The following is a 23,932-nucleotide window of genomic DNA, read 5'->3' as shown; positions in this document are numbered from 1 at the left end:
AACTTTAAGCCCTTTCCATAGGAAGCGTAGCCACCACAGCATTTTTTTATTTTTATTTTTTTAAGATTTTATTTATTAATGAGAAAGGAGGGGAGAGAGAGAGGGAGAGAACCGGGCATCACTCTGGTACATGTGCTGCTGGGGACTGAACTCAGGACCTCATGCTTGAGAGCCCAATGCTTTATCCACTGCATAATATGATGGTCTCTCAGACCATCATATTTTTCATTTTTTAAAAATTTTCTCAAAAAAAAATTTTCTCTTTGTGGATGAGAGTTTTCATTCCAACCACCCCACTATTTTCACCTTTATAAATTCCCAACAGATTTCTATCCTTCCCCTATCTCTCTCTTCCTGAGCAGTGAACCAGGGAGGGGGTCACTGCTTCCCAGATCCTTACACACAAACTACCTGGACCAGTCCATCCCCTTGTGCTCAAACCTCTCCCCCCCCCACACTTAGCCTAAAATATGATTATTTTTTGTTCTTGTCCTCTTGGTTATTAATTTAAATCCTTAGTTTTTCCTTCCCATGCCATAGGCTAGCTCACAAGCAATCTTAATAAAAACTTAAGTTTTTTTTTAATTACCTTTATTTATTTACTGGATAGAGACTGCCAGAAACCAAGAAGGGAGGAAGAGACGGAGGGAAGGAAGGAGGGAGGGAGGGAGAGAGAAAAGTGGAGAGTGTGTGTGTGTGTTTGTGAGACAGACACCTGCAGCCACTCATGAAACTTCCCCCCTGCAGGTGGGGACTGGGGGCTTGAACCTGGGTCCTTGTGCATTATAACATGTACATTCAACCAGGTGCGCCACCACCAGAGCACTGTTCAGCTCTGGCTTATGGTAGCACCAGGGATTGAACCAGGAACCTCAGAGCCTCAGACATGAAAGTCAGCTGTGTGAACCACTGCACTATTTCCGTGGCTATCCCTTCTTAAGACATCTATCTACTCCACAAAGCATGTCTGTCTCTGCAGGGGAACTCAGTGCCACTGTCCCAGGAATATAAATGTTTTTCAGATATGTAACTTCTTCAGCTAGATTTTCAAGCCACTTTAGAGTGCCCATTGCCTCGACAGACCTAAATTAGACGGAAGTGGGGCCAGGTAGTAAGTAGCTCTTGGAGGAAGAAAGAAGGAAAGAAGGGAGAGAGACAGGAGTTGCCTAATTGTCCCTAGATCCTCTGAAGATTCTTTCCAGCTGGGCATGGAGAAGGGGACAAGAGCAGAAGAATGCAGGGAGCCTGGATTAGTGGCAGGGTCCAAGGTAGACAGCTCAAGGCTCACCACAGCCTATCTCCTAAGAAAAAAATTCTGTGACTCTGGAGACCTTGCTGATGGGATGCAAGTCCCCCAAATAGCTACTGTCACCACCATTCAGAGTTCCCCAAGGCCAGCCCAGTGAGCCAAGTCCTAGACCAGACATGGCCAAGAGATGTTGTGATGTTCAAGCTTTCAGTGGTAACCCACCAGAAAGGCCCGTGTGGAGACTGGGGGTTAGTAGCACAAGGCAGAAGCACCAACCAATTCCAAACTAAAGAAGCAAAACTTGAGAAGTTCTAGCCAGTTCTGGTTCTGAGACTCCCTGCTGCAGGAGTGGCACTGTCTGAGGTGTCCAGTGCTTAAAGCCTTGCAACTCTTTCCCCAGTGGTGGGTAGTTAGAAAGGAAACTGAGGTGGGGGGGGGGAGAGGAAGGCATGCCTGTGTTCTAACTTCAGTGTTGTTCAAATAGGAAGTGGGTAGAAATGCTGCAACTGGAGAAGCAATGCTTTCAGATTCCATTTGAGGGCTGGAGATCAATGCACTCTATCCACAAGCGCCCCCCCAGCTTGGTCAGAACCACCCCCAGGCATCTTTCTGACTGGTCCAGATTCATATCTAGCTTTGCTCTCCCTCCAGGTCTTCCAGCATGTTCCACATAATGAAGCACAGCCACTACACCTCTCGATTCGGCAGCAAGCTGGGGCTGCAGTGTATCGGCATGCACGAGAACGGCGTCATATTCAACAACAACCCCGCCCTCTGGAAAGCTGTCCGGCCCTTCTTTAACAAAGGTAGCCCAGTGCCTGGCCGCTGTCTGCTTTCAGGTCTATGAATGCGGCTTCTTTCAGAATCACACTGAGATTCTGTGACTTTGCCGTTTTGAAATACTAACAAAAGGCTCCGTAGACATGCACCAGCTGGGCAGCACTTGTTTGGATCATTTGATCCTCAAGTCCACAGTAACTCTGTGTGGGCAATTTGTTTTTTAAAATATATTTAATTTTAATTTATTTCAATGAGGGATAGAGATACGGAGAAAGATAGATCAGAGGATCGGTCATCTCTGGCTTATGGTGCTGTAGGGGGATTGAAACTGGGGCTTTGGAGTCTCAGACACCAAAGTCCATTGGCAGAAACCATTCTGCTGTCTCCCCAACCCCAGTGCATCTAAAGTTTACAGAGGAGGAAACCCAGGCAGGGAGAGGTAAAGCCACTTGTTCAAGGCCTCGGTATTGATAGAAGGTGGCCAGGGCAACAAACCCAGAGCCTCACACTCTCTCCTTTTGACTGATGCACAAGGCAACTCCAGGCACACAGAGAAGAAACAGGGTGCTCTCTAGAAGGTCATTCCAGTTAAAATATAATCTTGGGTTGTTTTTTTTAAAGGTTTCTTTTTAAAGTTCTTTTTATTTGATAGGACAGAGAGAAATTGAAAGGGAAAAGGGGTGCAGAAGGAGACAGAGAGACATCTGCAGCACTGCTTCACAGCTCATGAAGCTTTCCCTACAGGTGGGGACCAAGGGCTTGAACCTGGGTCCCTGTGCATGATAACACATGCACTTAACCAGATGTACTGCCATCTAGCCCCCCAGCCCCCCCCCCCCATCTTGGACTTAAATATAGCCAAACCAGGTGTCTAAATCACTGGTCAACAAAGTTAAGAACTGAAGAACTGGGGAAAAGTGAAGCTTCCTAGAAGGGGTGGGGTGCGGGGCAGAGTGTGTATGTGGCCTCTTGCAGCCTCTACAGTACAGTTGAGAGGTGGTGATTTCCACTCAAAATAGGAAGTAACGGATGAGAAGACATAGATTCTCAAGCCTCCTTTAGCTAGAGATTCCCCCTTGATGAGATTATGCTGGAAATGGAGCTAGTGGGGGTGGTGTGTGTGTATGTGTGTGTGTGTGTGTGTTTACAAATGCCCAGGCTTGGGCATTAGCATCAGGGAAGCTGATGAAGCTTAGACTTTGAGGCTTGATGGGATTTGGGACTGCCCACACACCTGTCTGTCACCATGAGGCAGCACAGGCCTACTGCTAACATCATTGTATTAGTCTGCCATTGCTACTGTAAAAATACTGTGTGTCAAACATCTGGAGCAGGTCCCAGTAAGTTGAAATCAGGCCACTGTCAGGGCTGTTTTCTTCTGGAGAGGAGATGTTTCCTGGGTGCTCCAGCTTCTGGAGGCCCATATCCTGTTTGCTGATGACTGCGTTCAGTTTTTACTTTTGCAATGTAGCTTCAAGCTCTTTGATGGAAAGACAAATCAGACATCAGCCTGGCAGCGATACTCAAAGCCAATCCTTCCATAGAAGGGCTGTGCATTTATCCGAGGGATAACATCTAGGTCTTTCATGTCTGCCAGGTTTTACTACAGTGAGGAAATATGCTACTAGCTCAACCTCTCTTTTCATATATAAGTAAAAAATCTTAAGGGTATCAATTCACTCATTAAGACTTCTTCCCAGAGGGTAGATAGCATAATGGTTATGCAAAGAGATTCTCATGCCTGAGGCTCCAAAGTCCCAGGTTCAGTCTCCCACACACCACCATAAGCCAGAGCTGAGCAGTGCTCTGGTAAAAAAAAAAAAAAAAAAAAAAAAAACTCCTTGCCTTCCAGGGATTGTGTAGCACAAATGGTAAAATGGTTCCCTCTCTACCACTGGGGCTCTTATCTAGGAAGTCTGAATGGGAAATATTAAAAGTGATTACTCCTACAGAAAACTTAAAGAAATGTAGAACAATGAGGGAAAGGGGAACTTTTAAAAGTTAGGCTCTCAACACACACACAGTAAAAGGTGAGAGGATCACAGCCAATTCACTCTACTTAATTTCATTTCATTCATTCATTCATTCATTCCTCTATTTGATATATATGTATTGAAGGTCTCCAGCTACCATGGACATGAAAGATCTTATCAGTAACGCTATCATTATTGTTATGGAGCCCCTGACGCAGTGGGGAAAGTCTGCTAAGCAAAGCAAGACTAGTTTAGCTGTTAAAATAAATCTGGAAGTAGTTTGAAAAGAAACTGAAATGAAGAGAAGACACTTGTGGTGAGGCGGTGGTGCACCTGGTTAAGCACACACACACTACAGTGTGCAAGGACCCAAGTTCAAGCCCCTGGTCCCCATCTGCAGGGGAGAAGCTTCACGAGTGGTGAAGCAGGGCTGCAGGTGTCTCTCTGTCTCTTTCCCTCTCTATCTCCCCCTCTCAATTTCTCTCTTGTCTCTATCCAATAATAAATACTAAATAATTTAAATAAAGGACATTTTATAAGACTTAACATTATCTATCCTATAATTAAAGAGGGAGCACCTTAGACTGAATATTTAAGGCCCCATTTGACAAATCATGCAGAAGTATTTTGCCACCTGTGGGACCATAAAAGCAACATCCCCCTTTGCCAAATTTTTTACATATATTTATTTTCCCTTTTGTTGCCCTTGTTGTTTTTATTGTTGTTGTAGTTATTGATGTCATCGTCATTGGATAGGACAGAGAGATATGGAGAGAGGAAGGGAAGACAGAGGGGGGAAAGAAAGATAAGACACCTGCAGACCTGCTTTACCGCTTGTAAAGTGATTCCCCTGTAGGTGGGGAGCTAGGGGCTTGAACCGGAATCTTTACTCCGGTCCTTACACTTCACGCCATGTGCACTTAACCTGCTGAGCTACCTCCAGACCCCTATCCATTTCTTCTTAACCATGAAGTCGCCACATTGCTTGTAAGCGCTTAGGAGAACCCAGAAGGAAAAAAAAAATAAGAAGAACATGAAAAGCTCTACTCACTGTCTGGTGTGTGTCCTGCAGCTCTGTCAGGCCCTGGCCTGGTGCGCATGGTAAACATATGCCTGGAATCCATGGCCAAACATCTGGACAAGCTGGAGGAAGTCACCAGCACATCTGGCACCGTGGACATGTTGACGCTGCTGCGGCGCATGATACTGGACACCTCAAACATGCTCTTTCTGGGCATCCCCTTGGACGGTACCACTGTTTTCATTTTCCTCACTTGACACCCTGCCCTTTGGTTCCAGGGATGGGAGGGCCGGCGGCCTCCTGTGCTGTTCTGTTCAGTGCTTTGGCCTCACCATGTCTGCATAGCATGAATCTTGCTCAACTCCTCTGCTCTTTTGTTTGTTTCTCCAGAGAGTGTCTTTGTGGATAAAATCCAGGGTTATTTTGAAGCATGGCAAGCTCTCCTTATCAAACCAGATATCTTCTTTAAGATTTCTTGGCTGTACAGAAAGTATGAAAAGTCTATGTAAGTAACACAAGTTTGAAACGGCTATCCATGAGACAACCTTTCCCTTGCAGCTTTGCTGTTCTTGGCCTCTCTGCAAGCTTTCTGCTCCCCACTACCACCACCCTCACACACCTCCCCCATCCCACCACCATCTGATGAGGACAGGAGCTGTGAATTAAGCTGCTGCTGAAACCTCCTCCCCTTTTTAAAAAAATATTTCTTTATTGGGAGATTGTTTTACAGTTGACAGTAAATGCAATAGTTTGTACATGCATAATATTTTTCAGCTTTCCACATAACAATACAACCCCCACTAGGTCCTCTGCCATCATGTTCCAGGACCTGTACTCTCCCCTCCACCCACACCAGAGTCTTTTACTTTGATGCAATACACCAACTCCAGTTCAGGTTCTACTTGCGTTTTCTCTTCTGATCTTGTTTTCCAACTTCTGCCTGTGAGTGACATCATCCCATATGCATCCTTCTGAGCTTAAACCCCTCTTACTACAATCTGGCCACCAGAGGTCAGACCAGAATAAAAAACTTTGGCTGAGGCAGCTTCCCAACAAGGGGGCACATGAGGGAAGGTGTGGGGGGTGGGGGGAGGGGTGCTGGGAGGTCCATCTCTGGGCCTTGGACAGTGCCCACTAAAACAGTGTGATTTAATAACAGTTTACAAGACTATACAATTATAGGGGTGTAGCCACTCCACACCCACCGCCAAACTGTCTGTGTTGCATTTTGAATTTAAGAGAAGTGTTGGCCAAAGTTATCATTATGATATGTCAATTTTTTTCTTTGTCTGCACATAGTGGAAATGTGGAATCATTTTATTCTTGTGTTGCTTCTGAATGAAGCTGAACGGAACTTAATTTGTAAGCACTGATGGTAGTTTCAAACTTTTTCCCCCCTAAATATCAATTATATGTATGGTTTTCTTTTTTAGTAGCATATGTTGTGCCTTTGAGAGATTCTGAAACTGTTATTAAATGACTCTGCTTTGGTCTTAAACCAGCCCATCAAAACACTGAACAAGGAAAGACTAGTAGGGGTTTTAGAATGTAAGTAGCAAAACTACTAAACACTGCCCCCTCTAGGCATCAGTAGAAAGTCTCCAGGATCTAAAGGAAGGAAGGCAGGCATAGTTTGTATCCTCTTTCTATCATCTAGTAACAAAAGGATCTTGGGAAGTTGTTTAAAATATATCTTCTACCATGTGCCAGTGAATATACTACAGACCATTAGACCCCTCAATTAAAAACAAAAGTATATTTATCCTATCTTTCTGAGGGACAATATAGCTTAAAGCTATCCAGGGCAATTAGCAGAGTTCAAAGTAGGCACTAAACAGATTCATTTTTCCATATCGTCTTCAGATAGCCCTGACCACCTTAAATTCATCTTTTGCAAGTCCCCAGACTTGCTTGCAGACTCAGCTCTATCCAATCTGTAGATGCTGAAATTCCAGACTATTAGTTTCCAAAGGGGAGGCGGGGAACTCAATTCAGTGTTGTTTTATATATCCTCTCTCATAGGTTGATGCATTAAGAGGTGAATGATTGAAACACATGGCTCTTTACACATTTCCTTTGTGGGTATGATTCTTTATACACTTTTTTTAAATTGCCACCAGGGTTATCACTGGGGCTCAGTGCCAGCACTACAAATCCACCACTCCCTATAGCCATTTCCCCCCCCCCTTTTTCCCCTATCTTAATAAGATAATTGAGAGGGAAAAGGAGAGAGAGAGAGAGAGAGAGACCTGCAGACCTGCTTCATTGTTTGTGAAGTATTCCCCTTGCAGGTGGGGATTTGGACTTAAACCCAAGTCCTTATAGGTTCTTTAAACATTTCATTTACCAGATCTTTCTGTGACTTTAATCAATGAAGCAAAAGGCTCCTTTCTTTCTTTTTCTCTTTTTTTTTCTTTTCTTTTTTTTTTTTTTTTTGCCTTCAGTGTTATTGCTGGGGCTTGGTGCCTACACTATGAATCTGGTGGCCATTTTTTCCCCATTGTTTTTGTTGTTGCTATTGTTGTTGGATATGACAGAAAGAAATGGAGGTAGGAGAGAAGGACAGAGAAAGAAAGGCTCTTGCAGACCTGCTTCACTGCTTGTGAAGTGACCCCCCTGTAGGTGGGGAGTCGGGGGCTCAAACCAGGGTCCTTGTGCTTGCCCTTGCACTTAGCACCATGTGTGCTTAACCTGGTGCACTACAGCCTGGCCCCTAAAAGATTCCTTTCTTCACTGTGGTCAGGTTTGGTGGTGTTCTGAAGAGTTTTGATATATAGTTCTTGGTTATTGGTTCGGCTTCAGTTTTGGATGGCATAGAAACCAGTTGTGTGAAATTGCAAAATGGCTTCTCAAAGGTTTGGTAAAAAGTACCTCAGCGGTACTCCATCTATAGTATTTGCCATTAGGTCACTAGTTTACGTCTCCCACATCCTAGAGCTGTAAAGGTCTAAAGAATTAGTTCAGCCTCCTCCCTATCCCCTGCTCTTGAAATGCCAAATACTTTTTTTTTTTTTTTTCCTCCAGGGTTATTGTTGGGCTCGGTGCCTGCTCCATGAATCCATCGCTCCTGGAGGCCTTTTTTCCCCCTTTTTGTTGCCCTAGTTGCTGCAGCCTCGTTGCGGTTATTATTGCCATTGTTGGATAGGACAGAGAGAAATGGAGAGAGGAGGGGAAGACAGAGAGAGGGGAGAGAAAGATAGACACCTGCAGACCTGCTTCACCGCCCGTGAAGCGACTCCCCTGCAGGTGGGGAGCCGGGGGCTCGAACCGGGATCCTTACGCCGGTCCCTGCGCTGAAATGCCAAATACTTTTAAAAAAAATTATGAGAAGGATTCTGGGAAAACTACCCTCATCTCTTTAATTTTTATACTTTGTCTTTTTTTATTTCCAAGTATTAAAACACTATTGGCTGGTTATTTGGGCAAGATTAAATTGTTTCAAAATATAGAATACCTGAAATAGTTCTTTATGGCCCAAACTGGTAACTGAGCCATTATTATTTGGGGGCAAAATTTATTCATATTTTTAGACAAAAGACTCCCAGATCCATTCTGATAGCATGGTCATAAGTTAGATGTCCTTTTCCCGAGAGCCATCAGGAACTCAATTCTCCCTGATGTTAAAGGCAGAGATTCAGATGCATACACTTAAGTAGAGCCACTTTTTAACTCCAATAGCAGAGATCCCCAAGGAAACTCACCAGCCTGATTCTGGCACATGGGGAAAGTAGATGTTCAGAAGAACTTGGAGTTCCACCAAGGAATTCTCCATGTGTTCAGAGTTTAGAGACATTTCAACACCTCCCAGGCTGGGGGGTGGGGGGGCGGTGGTCACTGCTCAAGGAGGAATGCTTTGAGCATTTTCATCTCACCCACAGACTGAATACCTATTCTATTCCTTGTATATATGAGATGCTTGACAAATATTTACTGAGCACTTGGATGGGTAAATGATTAAATGTAGATGTGTCCCTGGAGTACAGCTGGCGAGGTGTGTGTGTGTGTGTATAAACACACTCAGAGACACACAATAAATAGCATCCTCATTGAGATAGAGCACAATCATTAGAATAGCCTGGAGAATGTTGCAATATCCTCCTTTTGGTTCTTTAAAGAAAATAATTTTAAAAATAAAAAAATAGAATCTTAAAGTACACTCAATTTTTTTTTCCTGCAGAGCTAAAGTAAAATAAAATTTAAAAAAAGCTCTTGTTATATTTTATTTATTCTTTTGTTAGATAGAGACACAGAGAAACTGAGATGGAAGGGGGATAGAGAGAGAGGGACCGAGAAATGGAGGCACCTTTAGCACTGCACTTCACTACTGGGTCCTTGCGCAAGGCAACAAGTGCACTCAACAGACTGTACCACCACCTAGCCCCCAGCGAAAGTAAGTTTAGACTAGTTATTTCAATAACATCAGCATGGCATTTAAGTATGTTGATGATCACACAAAATTTGGAAAGAATAATCAATTTATTATACATTAAAATGGAACATGATTTCCCTGAGACTAGGGAACAGTATGTTAGCAAATGAACACATATACTTAGAGACAAAGATAAGCATACAGAATTCAGATCTTGAGGTGGCCTTATTCATCCCAGTTTGACCCTTTCATTTTATGAGATATAAGGGTCAGAGATCTAAAATAACCTGACTAGCTGACTCTCCTTGACCACACTGTGGAAATGCATATCCCAGTTAATGCAGCCAGGAATGTATTCAGGAAATGTTCCCTTGGTGCTCACAGTGTGGTAAGCACTGCAGGGTTGCATCTTTACATCTTGAATAGGAACCTCTAGCTGATACATTCTGGGGTGGGCAGATAACAGCAGCAGAGTAGACCTAAGAAGCTAAGAAATGCAGGTGTCTTTGGCAAACTGGAGGCACCATGTCCCCATGAGAGGTTTTACTTTTTATTTTTAATTTAAATGGTGTGCTAGCCAAACTGAAAAATCAGAAAACATGGTCAGAATTAGCCTGTTGGTACCAGTTTTTAGTCCCTTAGTTAGAAGTCATAGCCTTGGTTTTACTACCAATACCCAGAAATGTTAGCTAACTCTGGTTAATTCACATCAAATATACTTTATATATGCCATACGAGGATATTTGTGGACAATGAAAATATAAATTCATTTACTGAGGATGGCCTGATCCAATTAAAGTAGATTATTTAAACACATAAATCCATTCTTCTGGATAAAAGTAAATTTTATCTTGGAACTCTTTTTTTCTCCACCCTCACACACCCCCTTCCCCCCCAGCAAGGACATGAAAGATGCCATGGAGATTCTCATAGAAGAAAAAAGACAAAAGATTTCCACAGCAGAGAAATTGGAAGACTGCCTTGATTTTGCCACTGAATTGATCTTTGCTGAGGTACTGATCTGCACTTACCATTGCTTATGTATAGATGGGAAAAGATTCCTGCTTAAAATGATTGCGGATTTCTGCTTTTAAGAGTCATTCTTGGTACCAGAATGCTCAACCCAGATAGTCCACTCCCTAGACATTCTGCTGAGACTGGCCTTTCAAGCTTGAGACTTCTTTGTGTCTGTACACAGCAAACTGAGAACAAGGCAATCCAAAGACACTAAACACACAAAGAGCAAAAATTTGCTATGCTCCCAGCTAAAGACTGTTGTGAGCTACATCCACAGTCAATGACAAAGACATGTCAGTTCTAGGATGTTGTATTGCTGAAGTTGTTGATCCTCGAATGGCACATAGTCACATATTCCTCATCTTTTTTTTTTTTTCTTCTCCAGGGTTGTCGCTGGGGCACGGTGCTGGCACTACTAATCCACCACTCCTGGTGTGGTTGTTTTTTTGTTTTTTTTTTCAATAGGACAGAGAGAAATTGAGAGTAGAGAGAGAGACTGAGGGAGAGAGAGGAAAAGATAAGACACCTGCATAACTGCTTCACCACTTGTGAAGTGCCCCTGCTGCAGGTGGGGAGTGGGGGCTCGAACTAGGTCCTTGTGCATAGTACTACTATGTGTGCTTAACTGGGTCTGCCACCACCTGGCCCCATCATCATCATCATCATCATCATCATCTCCTTCTAATCATTAGATCAATTTTTCCAACTTCTCTTCTTTCAACCAGAAACGTGGAGACATGACAAAAGAGAATGTGAACCAGTGCATCTTGGAAATGTTGATTGCAGCACCTGACACCATGTCTGTCTCTTTGTTCTTCATGCTCTTTCTCATTGCCAAACACCCCAAGGTGGAAGAGGCAATAGTGAAGGAGATCAAGACTGTCACAGGTGAGACTTACACAATGGACCTGAAAACCAAATGCCTTCCCATCAACCTTTATTATTCCATTAATTTTCTTCCATGAGAGAGACACCAGAGAGCACTGCTCAGCTCTGACAGGTAGTGGTGGCAGGGATTGAACCTGGAACCTCTGGGGCCTCAGGAATGAAAGTCTAGTGTGCTGCTTACCTCTCTGCCAGCCCCCATCTGAAATTCCTTCTCCATGACAACTCGTCTTAAGAATCCAAATACCAAACAAAAGCTTTATGGTGTATCCCGTGGACAATTAAGTTATTTTTGGTCACACTTTTTGATGATTCTAGACTGGTTGAAAATATAGTTCTTTTTTTTTAATTATTTAAAAAAATCACATATGCTCATTGGAAAAAAAAAAAAAACAGTGGAGAAATGTGCAGAGCAGAGCGTGCCCTCACCTAAAGCCATTCCTCGCCCCTCAAGCACCCTGTTCCTCTTCCTTTTTTGCTGTAGGCAACAGAGCAGGCTTGTATTTGTCTTTAAAAAAAAAAGATCACAGAATTAAATACAATGTTTTGCCTACTTGAGCAGTAATGAGAGACTTCAGTGAGTCCACCCAGTGAAGATGGCTCACTTATAGGAGCGCTTCTGCATTTTAAGCAGAAGGGGTAGAAAGGGACAGTGAAGGCAAAGGCATGATAGGTCTCCCTCCATCCACCCCCCCTTTGCACTGTTCTCTCTCCCACCTCTGCAGGGCAGCCCTCAGGTACCCCCTCAGTTCAGTCTTCAGTCCCATTCTCCATCCCTTTCCTTTCTCCCACCTGACCCCAGATAAGCACACCTCACTAGACACCCCAGTACACAAGGACAGTTTGTGTGGGGCAGGGCTGTTCAGAGCACTGACCAGAATGCTAAATATGCTTTGCTGGGTCCACCATCACCCAGCCTCCAAATATCACGTATATTTGGTTCAGAGTGTCCATACAAAAACCAGCTTTGAAGTTAAGTATCATAAAGCCTGTGAGAGCCCACTGAAAAGACTAGATGTCTAGAAAGTCAGGAATCCTGGCACCATCAGGTCCAGCCCGTATGTGGCAGCGATTTGTTGGTGCTGGGTGTTCAGTGACGTTTTAAGTGGTGGCTTCACTCTGCAATCAATTGGAGACCTCCTTGATCTTCTGAAAATGCCTATCTGCCTCGCCTCTGAGGTCTCTGAGAGTCCCTACTCCAAACTCTAGGGGCACTTACTCATTCCTTCTCTAGTCAAAGGAAGAGGGTGGGTCATAAATGTTTTGATGGAATGGTCTTCTCCCAGCACCTGGGCATCACTAGCAAGTCCATTCCCCTGCAGCTCATCGAGAGCATTCAATTATAGTCGAGTGGTAAGAATTCCTTCTCTCCACCACAAAAAGAGTTGGTGCCTTAGGTCAGCCCCAGACAACTGGGGCTCCATGGGTACCTCAGGTTTGCCTAACATTGTTCAGAGACACCCCATCCCCAGTTGCCTTCAGAACTGGAAATCACCACAGCATCCTCAAAGGAATATTGCTTGTGCCCATGGCCCTGTCTCCTGTACAGCTGAGCCATTCTGCAAAAGGCCCACCCTTCCCTCTCAATTTATCTCTGTCCTGTCAATTTGAAATAAAGGAAATAAAAAGATTCACATTTTTCCCCTAGCTAAAAACAAGCTATTCATGGAAACTGCAAGATCTTTAATGCTCTTCTGAAACTAATGAACTTTTTTTTCAACCTTTTTATCTCCTTCCCCCCCCCCCACTCAGGTGAAAGAGACATAACAATTGCTGATATCCCAAAACTAAAAGTGATGGAAAATTTCATTTATGAGAGCATGCGCTACCAGCCCGTCGTAGACTTGGTGATGCGCAAAGCCTTGCAGGATGATGTCATTGATGGATACCCGGTGAAAAGGGGGACTAATATTATCCTGAATATTGGAAGAATGCACAGAATCGAGTTTTTCCCCAAGCCAAATGAGTTTACACTTGAAAACTTTGCAAAGAATGTAAGAGCCTTTCCTTAAAACCAAGTGTGCCACTCTTGAAAATGTCAGCTATTGTTGAGTCTGCTTTGGTTCCGTGTTTGCACTGTGCACATCCCATTCCTTAGTCACTCCCTCCTGCCACCTGACTAGGAGTGCACGGGTTCCCCTACCTGAGAACATGGCCACCACACTCATCCTCAAGCAAGGATGCTGAATCTCTAGGTCTGGGAAGTGTCTCCATGGTATTCATCTAGTAGTTCAAAATGAGTGAAAGCCAGGCCCTGAATTTGGCCAAACCAAGGCAGATTTGGCTTAACTGAATCCGACTACTTTTCCAGTTACCCCTTAGTTATCTCATAGATTCAGCTGTAGTGCCCTCCAGACAAAACAAAGGTCCCCTCTGCCTCAGATGGAAATCAGATGTGACTATAGACTGGTTGGTTGGCTTGGTTGGCTGGATTTTTCTGTTGTTGTTTTGTTCTGGGGTTTTTGGTGTTTTTTTTTTTTTGTCTTTAACTTGCTTTTTGTTTACCAAGTGGTCCCATGAGCACAAGCCTCTATCCTAAACAGGACTCAATAACTAAAAGAGTCTCTGTTTTTTTATGTTCTGTAACTGAAATTTACTGGAAATTCAACCTCTATGGGTCAAATTTAAGGCAATGATACTTTCTAACTTGAATTATCCACATAGTCCCTCCACTGCCCTTTTTCTCCTCATTTTATGTGGTATAGAACTGTGATTTTTTTAAAAATGTCTTTTCATTTTTAAGGTTAATGAAAGAGAGAGAGAGGGAGAGAGAGAGGGAGGGAGAGAGGGAGGGAGAGAGAACATGCTCCAGAGAATCATGCTGGTACCTGTAAAGCCAGGAACCAAACTCAGGACCTCATGCTTAAGTGTCCAACACTTTATCTACTGCACCATCACCTGGACTGCAGAAATATGATTTTAGTTAATTTAGATCTCTTATTAGTTGGCAACTATAGAAAACAAAAGAAACAAACAAACAAACAAAAAAAAACCACCTCATTGCCTATCTACTATGCCCCAGGCACTATGTCAAACCAAATATGCACAAAAGACAGGCAGATAATACACCCTGCTTCCTTTAGATAACTAATAATATTTAAATGTTTGGACTGAGTAGGCCAAGAATCCACACCTCTTGAATAAAAGGCCCTCTTTCCAACAAGCTATGTAGCCTGGCAGAGAAAACACTCTGCCTCTGTGATTTTCAGACAGTAGTAAAACCGTGGCCATCCCACAGAGCTGCTCAAGTGTTCATCAAGTGACACTGGGGTCCTGTCTGAGGCTGGCAGCGGATCATAGGTGTTACATTAAACTGGCTGGAGGAAGGTCTGATTTGAGTAAACCATTCAACTCAGTAAAGGGAAACAATGTGGCTGAGACCTGCCCACCAGGGGAAACAAACCAAAACAAACAACTGTTTTCAGGGTGAGGCAATCAGGGGACAGTATAAGTCTAGCCTTTAATGCTCTGGCTAATTGTCTGATCATTTCATTTCCATAGGTCCCTTACAGGTATTTTCAGCCATTTGGCTTTGGGCCCCGTGGCTGCGCAGGGAAGTACATGGCCATGGTGATGATGAAAGTCATCCTGGTTACATTTCTAAAACGCTTCCACGTGAAGACATTGGAAGGACAGTGTGTGGAAAACATAGATAAAGTCAATGATTTGGCCGTGCACCCCAGTGATCCTAGCGACGTATTGCAAATGATGCTGGTCCCAAGAAATCCAAACAAGTGCCTCCAACACTAGACAAGACTGGTCGGTGGCCCTCTGGAGCATTTCTCATTGATGGTTCGCAGGGAAACCATCCACCACCTCTGGATCGCCTCACCCTGTCACTGAGCACTGGGGGGCCTACTGTGTCCGATAGATATACCTCCTGTGGACTGTCATCCAGCCAGAAACAGCTATCATTCAACCTCTTTCAAACCGGAGAATCAGACTTAAGAGAGGACACAGGGGTCAAGAGTTTGGGGGTGGGGGGAGCACAATCAGTGAAGACATCACTACCACAAAATGGGGTTTGATTTGGTTTCCAGTGTGTATGTGTATGGGGGACATGGAGGGAAGGGGGTGACAATAGTCATCATCTCTGGAGAAACGCTCACAGATGTGGCCTTTGACTCGTCTTGTGAATCCTACTTAACCAACCTCCTTTCATCCTTGTGTGATGTGTCTGTGGCAAAAGTTCAAAGATTCTCCTTCCCTAGCCTCTTGACTCATGCCTCAGCCACTTACCCTGCAGTAGGTGGGGATTCCGGTAACACAAGGCAACCTAGCAAGACCCCAAGTGAACAAGAACTGGGGACATACTTCTACTGTGGGGGTAGGGGGGTAGGGGATATCACATAAAACATTTCAAGTGGAAATAAAATTTCTTGTTTTTTTCCCCCATGTTTGCACTGTTGCCTAGTTCCATCAGTGAGACCAACCAAAAGTTTCTGTCAGCTCTAACCAGTATCTCCATGTGATTTGTAGAAGGGGTAGTCCTCTAAAATCTATTTCTAATTTTTCATTGCCATCAGCTAAAACTTCTAAGGTAAGCTTCTTGCATCCATTACTCATCCCTCTTGAGTTCCTCTTTTCTCTCTTCAGGACAGTCAGTAGAGAAGGTGATGGTGGTGGTGGTGGAGGAGGAGGAGGAGGAGGAGGAGGGGGAGGGGGAGGAAGAATCCTTTGTACTCATGTTGTAGCCTACCTCTGATTTAACTTTCATCAGAGTGGTTTGATGCACTAAGCTCGCAAATTCACTACACAGTCATTATCCCTCCAGAGAAAATTTTCAAAAGACATCAGTTGTCTTTCCAAACACCACAACTCATGTTATAGAGCCCATATGAGTCCATCTACTCTGTGCCATTTAAAAAATCTGAATGAGGGGAGTCGGGTGGTAGCGCATCGGGTTAAGAACACGTGGCGCAACGTGCAAGGACCAGTATAAGGATCCTGGTTCGAGCCCCCGGCTCCCCACCTGCAAGGGAGTCGTTTCACAGACAGTGAAGCAGGTCTGCAGGTGTCTATCTTTCTCTCCCTTTCTCTGTCTTCCCCATCCTCCCTTCATTTCTCTCTGTCCTGTCCAACAACGACATCAATAATAACTACAACAATAAAACAAGGGCAACAAAAGGGAATATTTTTTAAAAATCTGAATAAGTATACTTCTGGAAATGTTTGCTTTTCAGTTAACCCCATCTCAACATTCGAATAAGCTCCCTCTCCTCCACACTGTGCTGTAAAAGGGCAAACTTTGAGCAGATTCTGAAAAGAAAAGGTCCTGAAGAACAGGCATCGGTTTACAATCTCTCTGCCTCCCATTCTATCTCAGAATCAGCAGTGCAGACACTCTAGCCCAGAAACAGGTGTCCTAAGAATTCAGGGATGGTCACTGTTCGGGCTGCAATGTCCTCGTATAAATGTTGGTGATGCAGATATCTTGCCCTGCAAGCATGCTTCGCAGATCATCAGCTGCTTATCACAGCAGACTGCATCTCCAGTGCCAGACTGCTGGTTCCTGCCATAACCTCCATGCCCAGGAGAACAGAGATACCCAAGGTGTACCAAGGTGCTGGGACCAGGTTGCACCTTCTGGAGCCAAATTCCATGGTCTGAGGGACATGGGGTCAGCAGGCAAGACTTCTGTGGCCTATTTATATTGTTAAAGATCCACCCTTGCTGACTCTGATTCTCAAGTCCACAACAGTGGGGAGGAGGACCTGCGGAAGGAGCCTTGGAGGGACAAGACCTGAACAGGGTGGTCCAAGAGGACAGGAAGACTGGAGTTGGGGGTGCTGGGCCATCGGAAAGAGCTGTGAACACTCTGCCTCCTATTATGGGGTGAGCACGAGATTCCAGAAAGGAGGCTCTGCTGAGACCAGACCCCAGGCCCCCTGATATAGCCCAGTGCTTTTTTTTTTCTTTTTCCTTATTATTTGACAAGACACAGAGAAATTGAGAGGGAAGGTGGAGGGTAAGTAGAGAGGGAGAGAGAAAGAGAGTCACCTGCAGCTCTGCTTCACCAGTTGTGAAGTTGCCCCCTGCAGGTTTGAACCAAGGACTTACATACACCCTCATCCTTGACCATGGTAACATGAGATCTCAACCAGGTGCACCACTGCCTGACCTCCTCCAACGCTTTTTTATTTGCTTAATTTCTCCCCATTTTGTTGCCCTTGTTGTTATTGCTGTTGTTGCTGGATAGGACAGAGAGAAATGGAGGGAGGAGGGGAAGATAGAGAGGGGGAGAGAAAGAGAGACATCTGCAGACCTGCTTCACCGCTTGTGAAGTGATCCCCCCCCCCCGCAGGTGGGGAGCCAGGGGCTCAAACCGGGATCCTTACACCGGCTCTTGTGCTTTACGCCATGTGCGCTTAACCTATTTGTTTAATTTTATGGAACTGGGGCCTCACACGTGTGATTTCACCACTCCTGGGCTGGTGATACAGCGACAGAGACAGAAAACTTCAACACCAGAGCTTTACCCAGTGCCATAGCACGTCCCATGAGGTGCTGGAGCTTGAACCTGAGCTCATGGCAAGTTGTCCTCCCCACTGAACTATCTAGGCTTTGAAAACTTTAGTCCCTTCATCCTTTAGTAAGTGACCGAATAGACAAAATTTGCCAGGACTGCAACCAAAATGAAAGCCTATCCTACAGTGTGGCTATTTTCCAGAGCACAGGTTGCAGTCTGGGGTTTGGGTGATGAACCACCCTCCTCAAACAGCAGAAAGATGGAAAAGTGGGCAAGCAGTGCTCTTGCAACCATCTGGGGCCGGTCCCAGCAGCCCTGATATTCTCATGATGGCCAGCAGGGGGCAGACATGGAAAGGCTCACAGGCTTTGAAGTCCGATGGTTCCAGGCTGCCTCGGTTTCTGGCAGTTTCCCACCAAATTGGGGTGCCGGCCAGGGACCGGCAGTAAAAAGCCCATCTGGTTGCTTTTACAGCCTGGTAAAATGAAAATACTTTATACCTGCTCACTGGCTCTTCCATTTCATGGCCCTTGATGCAAGGCTTAACGGGCTGCTCAGGGCATGGAGATCATGGCTTGGCAGCAGCAGCAGCACTGTGAGCTTGAGGCAGCAACTCTCTTCACATGGGTCCCATGCTTGGAAATGAAGGGACCAGAGCAGCCCCACCAGGGTCATTTCAAGGCACAGATTAAAGCTGTCTGACACCTAGTAAGTGCTTAGTGTGTGTTAGTCTACAGCATAGTGATGCCAGTTCACTCACCCCTTAAATTCTTATTTCTTGAGAGCCTCTTGTGTGGAATGCCAAAGCAGGTATGTAGGAGACAGAATAATGAACAAAACAGTCTTTCCAAGGTATTGCAGTCATTTCCTTTACTTTTTGCTCTTTTCCTGTCTTTTACCTGCCCCCCCAACCCCCCCCCCCACTTTTTAAAAATTATCATTGTGGGGACTAATGGTTTACAGTATGACTGTTGGCATATGGGTACATCAAGACTCTCTTCACAACCTCTCTGAGAAAAAAGGCTGCCAGGAGCAGTGCAGTTGTGCAGGCACTGAGACATATCTAGAACACTGATGGCATAAAAAAGAAACTGCCAACAAGCCCCCAGAGGAGGCTCCTGGCTCCAGCTGCTGACACAGGTGCCTGGCGGCTGTGAGATTTGTAAACCAGGTTCAGGACGCTGATGTTGACATCCCCCTAGCCCTCTACCCCACTGTCAGTTCACAGTGAACCAGGATGTACACAAGGAGCGAGTCACCACAAGTGTTAAAAATGCAACAGTAGTGACAATGGACAAGCCACACACACACACACACACACACACCTACACAGTAGTCACAGTGGAGAGTTTCAAACATGGAGATGAAAAGGGCATAGTGAAGTGACCCTTCAGTCACAGTCTGGGAAGCTCTGGAGGCAAAAAGGCAAAATTTTCTGGAATCACCATGTGGAAAAGGAGGCTTCTGCTTTCAGGGCCCATAGGTGGATCAAAAGTGCCCTACAGAGAGGTGTGTGGACACTGCAAGGGGGGCCCTGGTTGGATTTCAGTCCTCACCCCACCTCTGGTGGCATTTCACAGACAGTCTGCTTAGCCTTGGGGCCCCTACTGCTCTCCAGCTGAGGGAACCTCACCCCTGTGAACAGCACTGAGAATGGCTCCTCTTTTGTTCTTGTTCATTCAGTGTGTTTATTTTCAAGATGGCATTTGTGGAAAGCGTTTAAACAGCACCACTTAGAAGAAAACAAAAGTCACCAGCTGGAAGAATAGGAAAAAAAAAAAAAAGCATGCACATACACACAAAAATTTCCTCAAGCACTGCAGGCAGGGCAATGGGAACTGTTGTCCTGCTCCTGTGAATGATGCAGCTGTGTTGGAAACGCTGTCTGCTTGTGACAGCCTAGAATTTTCTGAGAGAGAACTGAACATGGGTCAACAAAATCCCAAGCTGTGAGTTACTTCTTGGGAAAGTTTGACAGGCCTTCTTCTCCCTTCTAGGAAAAAAAAAATCACCAGAGTTGCCATATAGACTGGATTATAAAGTACAATCGACACCTCCTCAGACTAATACCTTCCCATTTGATTCATCTCTTATTCAGAGAGGTCAGATTCTCAAGAACCTAAGCAATACACTTAGCCACAGGCCAGCTGCAAACCTGTCACATTTTGTATGAAAACAAAAAGAGGCAGTGCTGCTTTCAAAGGGGAGGCAGATATACTTCCTGTTTCTGGGGAAAAAACAAACACAGCTACCCTCCAAAGAGATCTATGTACATCTATATTCATAATAGCAAACTTTGCAATAGCCCAAACTAGAAATCATAGTATATATACACAACAGAATATTACTTGGCTGTTAAGAATGATGAAGTCATCTCCTTCACCTTATCTTGGATGGACCTTAAAGGAATCATGTTAAGTGAAATAAGGCACAAAGAGAAAGATGACTACATGATGATCTCATTTGTAAGGGGGAACTTAAGAAACAAGGGCAAAAAAGGGAAACACAAAGTAAAAACTTGGACTGGGTTTGGCATATTTCACCAAAGCAAAGGACTCTGGGGAAGGAGGACAGGGAGAAGGATGGGGTGGGGGTGTCGAGGTGCTGGTGCTTGGTGGTGGGAAAGGTCTTAAGTCAGGGATGAAAGTATTTTCCAGACACCTATCATGGTGAGATGAGAAATTATACCCATGTGTCAACATCTGTATTGGAAACCACTAGCTTCCCTCAATAAAATGGCAACAATCAAGAAAACCCACTGATCTCTTTGTCCCTTCCCCACCACCCAACATGTCTGATCTACTAGGACTTGAAAATGTGAACAATATGCCCAGGGTGGTAGAAGGTCTATCTTCCATTCACAAGCAGGCCCTGGCCATAACCTATTCTTTACCATGCACTCTCCACATGGCTAACACAAGGCAAAGAAAGATGGTGGCATGAACCAAAGCTTGAGTCAGAGCTACTGTTCCCATTCCTGTGAGGAGAAGCTTTAACCTTCATTTTCCCTGTACTTCTAGTTCCCAAGTACTGACACAAGGGAGTTTGGGACACCTTCCCATCTGCCCAGAAGAGGGAACCAATCACAGACAGTGGGACATAAGATAGCATGGCAACTTGAAAGTACAGGAGGAATATAGGTCCTGCCTCTTATCAACTGTGTGATCTCAGTGATTGATTGAACCTTTCTGGACCTGGATTTCTCCAGCTGTTTGGCAGTCCCTACTCCCAACAGTTACATGGAGGGTTAAGAGAACATGAGGCACTAGTGCCCAATGTAAATGGCCACTTTAAGCACCACTGTGGGATTTGCCTGGGATTCAAAACATTGAACAAGGACATCTGGTAATAGCAGTTTCTACAGTCGCTTTCAGGAGCTATTAAGAGGATGGTGACTGTGGGTCTTAAGAGAAACTATTGAAGACTATGAAAGGAATCCAACCGAGATTTCACATTGAGAGAACCATCCCATCAAGGAAAGAATGGTGTGGATGGTGAGGACTGCCAGAGAGCATGAGGAAAGCTACCAGAAAGGCCAGCTGTCATGAGAAAGGCTCCCCAGAGGGATAGCCGGTTATGGCCTGATGAGGTTGCAGGAGCCAGAGAAGAGGCAGACTCCAACCCACAGCTGGAACTCTGAGCCCCAGAGTGGAACCAGCACACACAGCTTTCATTAGCCCCAAAGTCATGAAAGAGAAGAGGCAGTCAGGGGTCTTTGAGGAGATGTTGAAGACAACAGTTCCCTCTCACTTGACATCACAAGTGAGAGGCCAGCCCAGGCCAGCCGAGCTCAGTTGATGAAGGGTACCAGGAACATGGGGACAGGTGAATGTGACCCCATGACTTGAACATGAAGGCTAAGGAAACTTCTGAAAGGCCAGGGTCAGGGTCACCAGGAGAGGACCCATGAACTTGTAAGCCCCAGAGGGGGTCACTGTAGGAGAGGCAGGACGGGAAGCCCCCCCCCTTAAGTTCTGCCTCCCTGTCTTCCTCAGTAGCAAGCTGGTTTTGTGTACCCAGATGAAAAACCATTTCCCAGGCTAGCCTGTAGATAAGGAGGGCCTTGTGACTAAGTTTTGGCTCACAGTTTGTTATTATAACAAACCATTTTGTTTGGGGGGAGTTTCTCAGAAAAGCAGTTGACTCAGCTGGGGGGGGGTCTCCACAGCATTTCCTCCTCCCTTCCAAGCTGGCTGGGATGTAGGTGTGTTGACAGCAGCTGCAGAGACCATCCTGGGAGCATGAGGCAACCCTCAGTTTGACTGCGGAAGTGTCAGGGTATCTAGGAAATGCCCACCTCCAGGTTTATTTTAGGTGGGAGGACAGCACAGCCCTGCCAGTTGCTTTCTTGGGCCTCTGTCTCTAAGGTGGTGTGGTGGACAGCTCCACGTGGGCTCCTGGTGAGCCTGGCCCCCTGGGACTCATGCTCTGGGGAGGGCCTTTCCCATGCTGCAGAGAGCTGACCTGTGCGTGCACAGGATGCTGAGGAAAAGATGGTGTGCAACCTCAGGAGGCCACACAGATGTGTGGATGCTACCTGCTTCCCTTGGACCACTTACTCTGGGGGACAGCTGTTGCTGTCATGTCCTAATGACTCAAGCAGCCTGGGACTATATGACAGAGAATGGAGCTCTCACTCCAGCAGTGCCAGGCTGACCCAGCAGCTCAACCCCACGGGTGCATTTCCCAGCTTCTCAAGTACTCAGAGGAGGGAAGGCTCGGTCCATACCTTGACTCTAATTTCAACTCAGAGTCCTCAAGGCAGGAGCTAGCAGGTGAGTGGCTTCAAGTTCCTGACCCACATAAACTATGAGGCTTTAGGTTTTAAGCCACCAAATTCCCTCTACAGATAACAAAGATAGAGATGCACCCAATTCCTAACTGACAGAAGCCGGAAGGTCTTAAGTTTTTCTTTTAAGCTTTTTCTATTACTTTTAATTTATTTACTTTATCTTTAATTTTATTGTTTTAAAATTTATTTTATTTTATTTTTTGTTTAAAAAATTTATTTTATTTTATTTTTCAAATTTTGAAATTTCTTAAATTTTATTTTTAAAATTTTCTTAATTTGTAAATTTTTAAATTTAATTTATTATTTTTATTTTTAATTTATTTTAAGTTTTTAATATATTTTTAAAAGTTTTTTAAAGTTTCTTTGATTTAAAAAAATTTTTTTATTTTTTAATTTTAAAAATTTTTAATTTTTATTTTTTGTTATTTTTTTAATTTTTAAATTTTTAATTTTTAAAAAATTTTTAAAAGTTATATATATATATTTATTAATTTATTTATTTAAGAAAGGAGACATTAACAAAATCATAGGATGGGGGGGGGGTACAACTCCACACAATTCCAGCCACCCAATCTCCATATCCCATCCCCTCCCCAATAGCTTTCTCATTCCCTATTCCTCTGGGAGCATGGATCCAGGGTCACTGTGGGTTGCAGAATGTGGGAGGTCTGGTTTCTGTAATTTTTTTCCCTCGCTAAACATGGGCGTTGACTGGCGGATCCATACTCCCAGTCTGCCTCTCTCTTTCCCTAGTAGGGTGAGTCTCTGGGGAAGCGGAGCTCCAGGACATATTGGTGGGGTCTTCAGTCCAGGGAAGCCTGGCTGGCATCCTGATGGCATCTGGAACCTGGTGGCTGAAAAGAGAGTTAACATACAAAGCCAAACAAATTGTTAAAGAATCCCAAATTGTTGAAGGACCCAAAGGTTGGAATAGTGGAGATGAAGTGTTGGGGGGTACTCACTGCAAACTCTAGTGTACTACTGCTTTCAGGTATATATTTGCTCTAGTTTATGGATACCTGTGAACATATGCTCTATCTCCTGGAACCTGGTCTATACCTAGGTTTTGGGACTTTTTTAGGAAGTGAACCACCTGGGATGGAATTAGAGAATACTATGAAAGGAAAGGTCTCACCCTAGTGATGAAGCTGAAGGGTTGTCGTTCCACGCCTGAAGTCTCTGGACACAGTCTGAAGTGAAGGGATTCGTTGCGTTGAGCGGATTCAATATTATTTGATAAGAATTGGGAAAAGCATACTGGAAAGTGGGCCCTACCCTAGGGTCCCAGGACTGGGGGAAGTTTAGGCTCTATAATGGAAATGTGAGGTTCTTAGGGTTCAAGAAGACAATAGTTATTGTTATAATCACATTATTTGG

General features: G+C 44.6%; 1 protein-coding gene across 1 annotated transcript in view; it reads left to right on the top strand.

Annotated features, from left to right (window-relative positions):
• The window catches only part of LOC103121348 (aromatase), a 38,494-nt gene extending 22,807 nt beyond the window's left edge, over window positions 1-15,687 (top strand). The window contains exons 4-10 of the mRNA XM_007531878.2: window positions 1,901-2,055; window positions 5,075-5,251; window positions 5,414-5,528; window positions 10,291-10,405; window positions 11,135-11,297; window positions 13,047-13,288; window positions 14,796-15,687. Coding sequence (XP_007531940.1) covers window positions 1,901-2,055; window positions 5,075-5,251; window positions 5,414-5,528; window positions 10,291-10,405; window positions 11,135-11,297; window positions 13,047-13,288; window positions 14,796-15,044 — 1,216 coding nt within the window. The 3' untranslated portion in view covers window positions 15,045-15,687. The remainder of the gene's footprint in view (window positions 1-1,900; window positions 2,056-5,074; window positions 5,252-5,413; window positions 5,529-10,290; window positions 10,406-11,134; window positions 11,298-13,046; window positions 13,289-14,795) is intronic.
• The last annotated feature ends 8,245 nt before the right edge of the window (window positions 15,688-23,932 follow it).

The sequence above is a fragment of the Erinaceus europaeus genome, chromosome 16, assembly GCF_950295315.1.
Source record: "Erinaceus europaeus chromosome 16, mEriEur2.1, whole genome shotgun sequence".
In the NCBI taxonomy this organism is placed as follows: domain Eukaryota; kingdom Metazoa; phylum Chordata; class Mammalia; order Eulipotyphla; family Erinaceidae; genus Erinaceus; species Erinaceus europaeus.
This window is presented reverse-complemented; position numbering and strand designations above follow the sequence as displayed.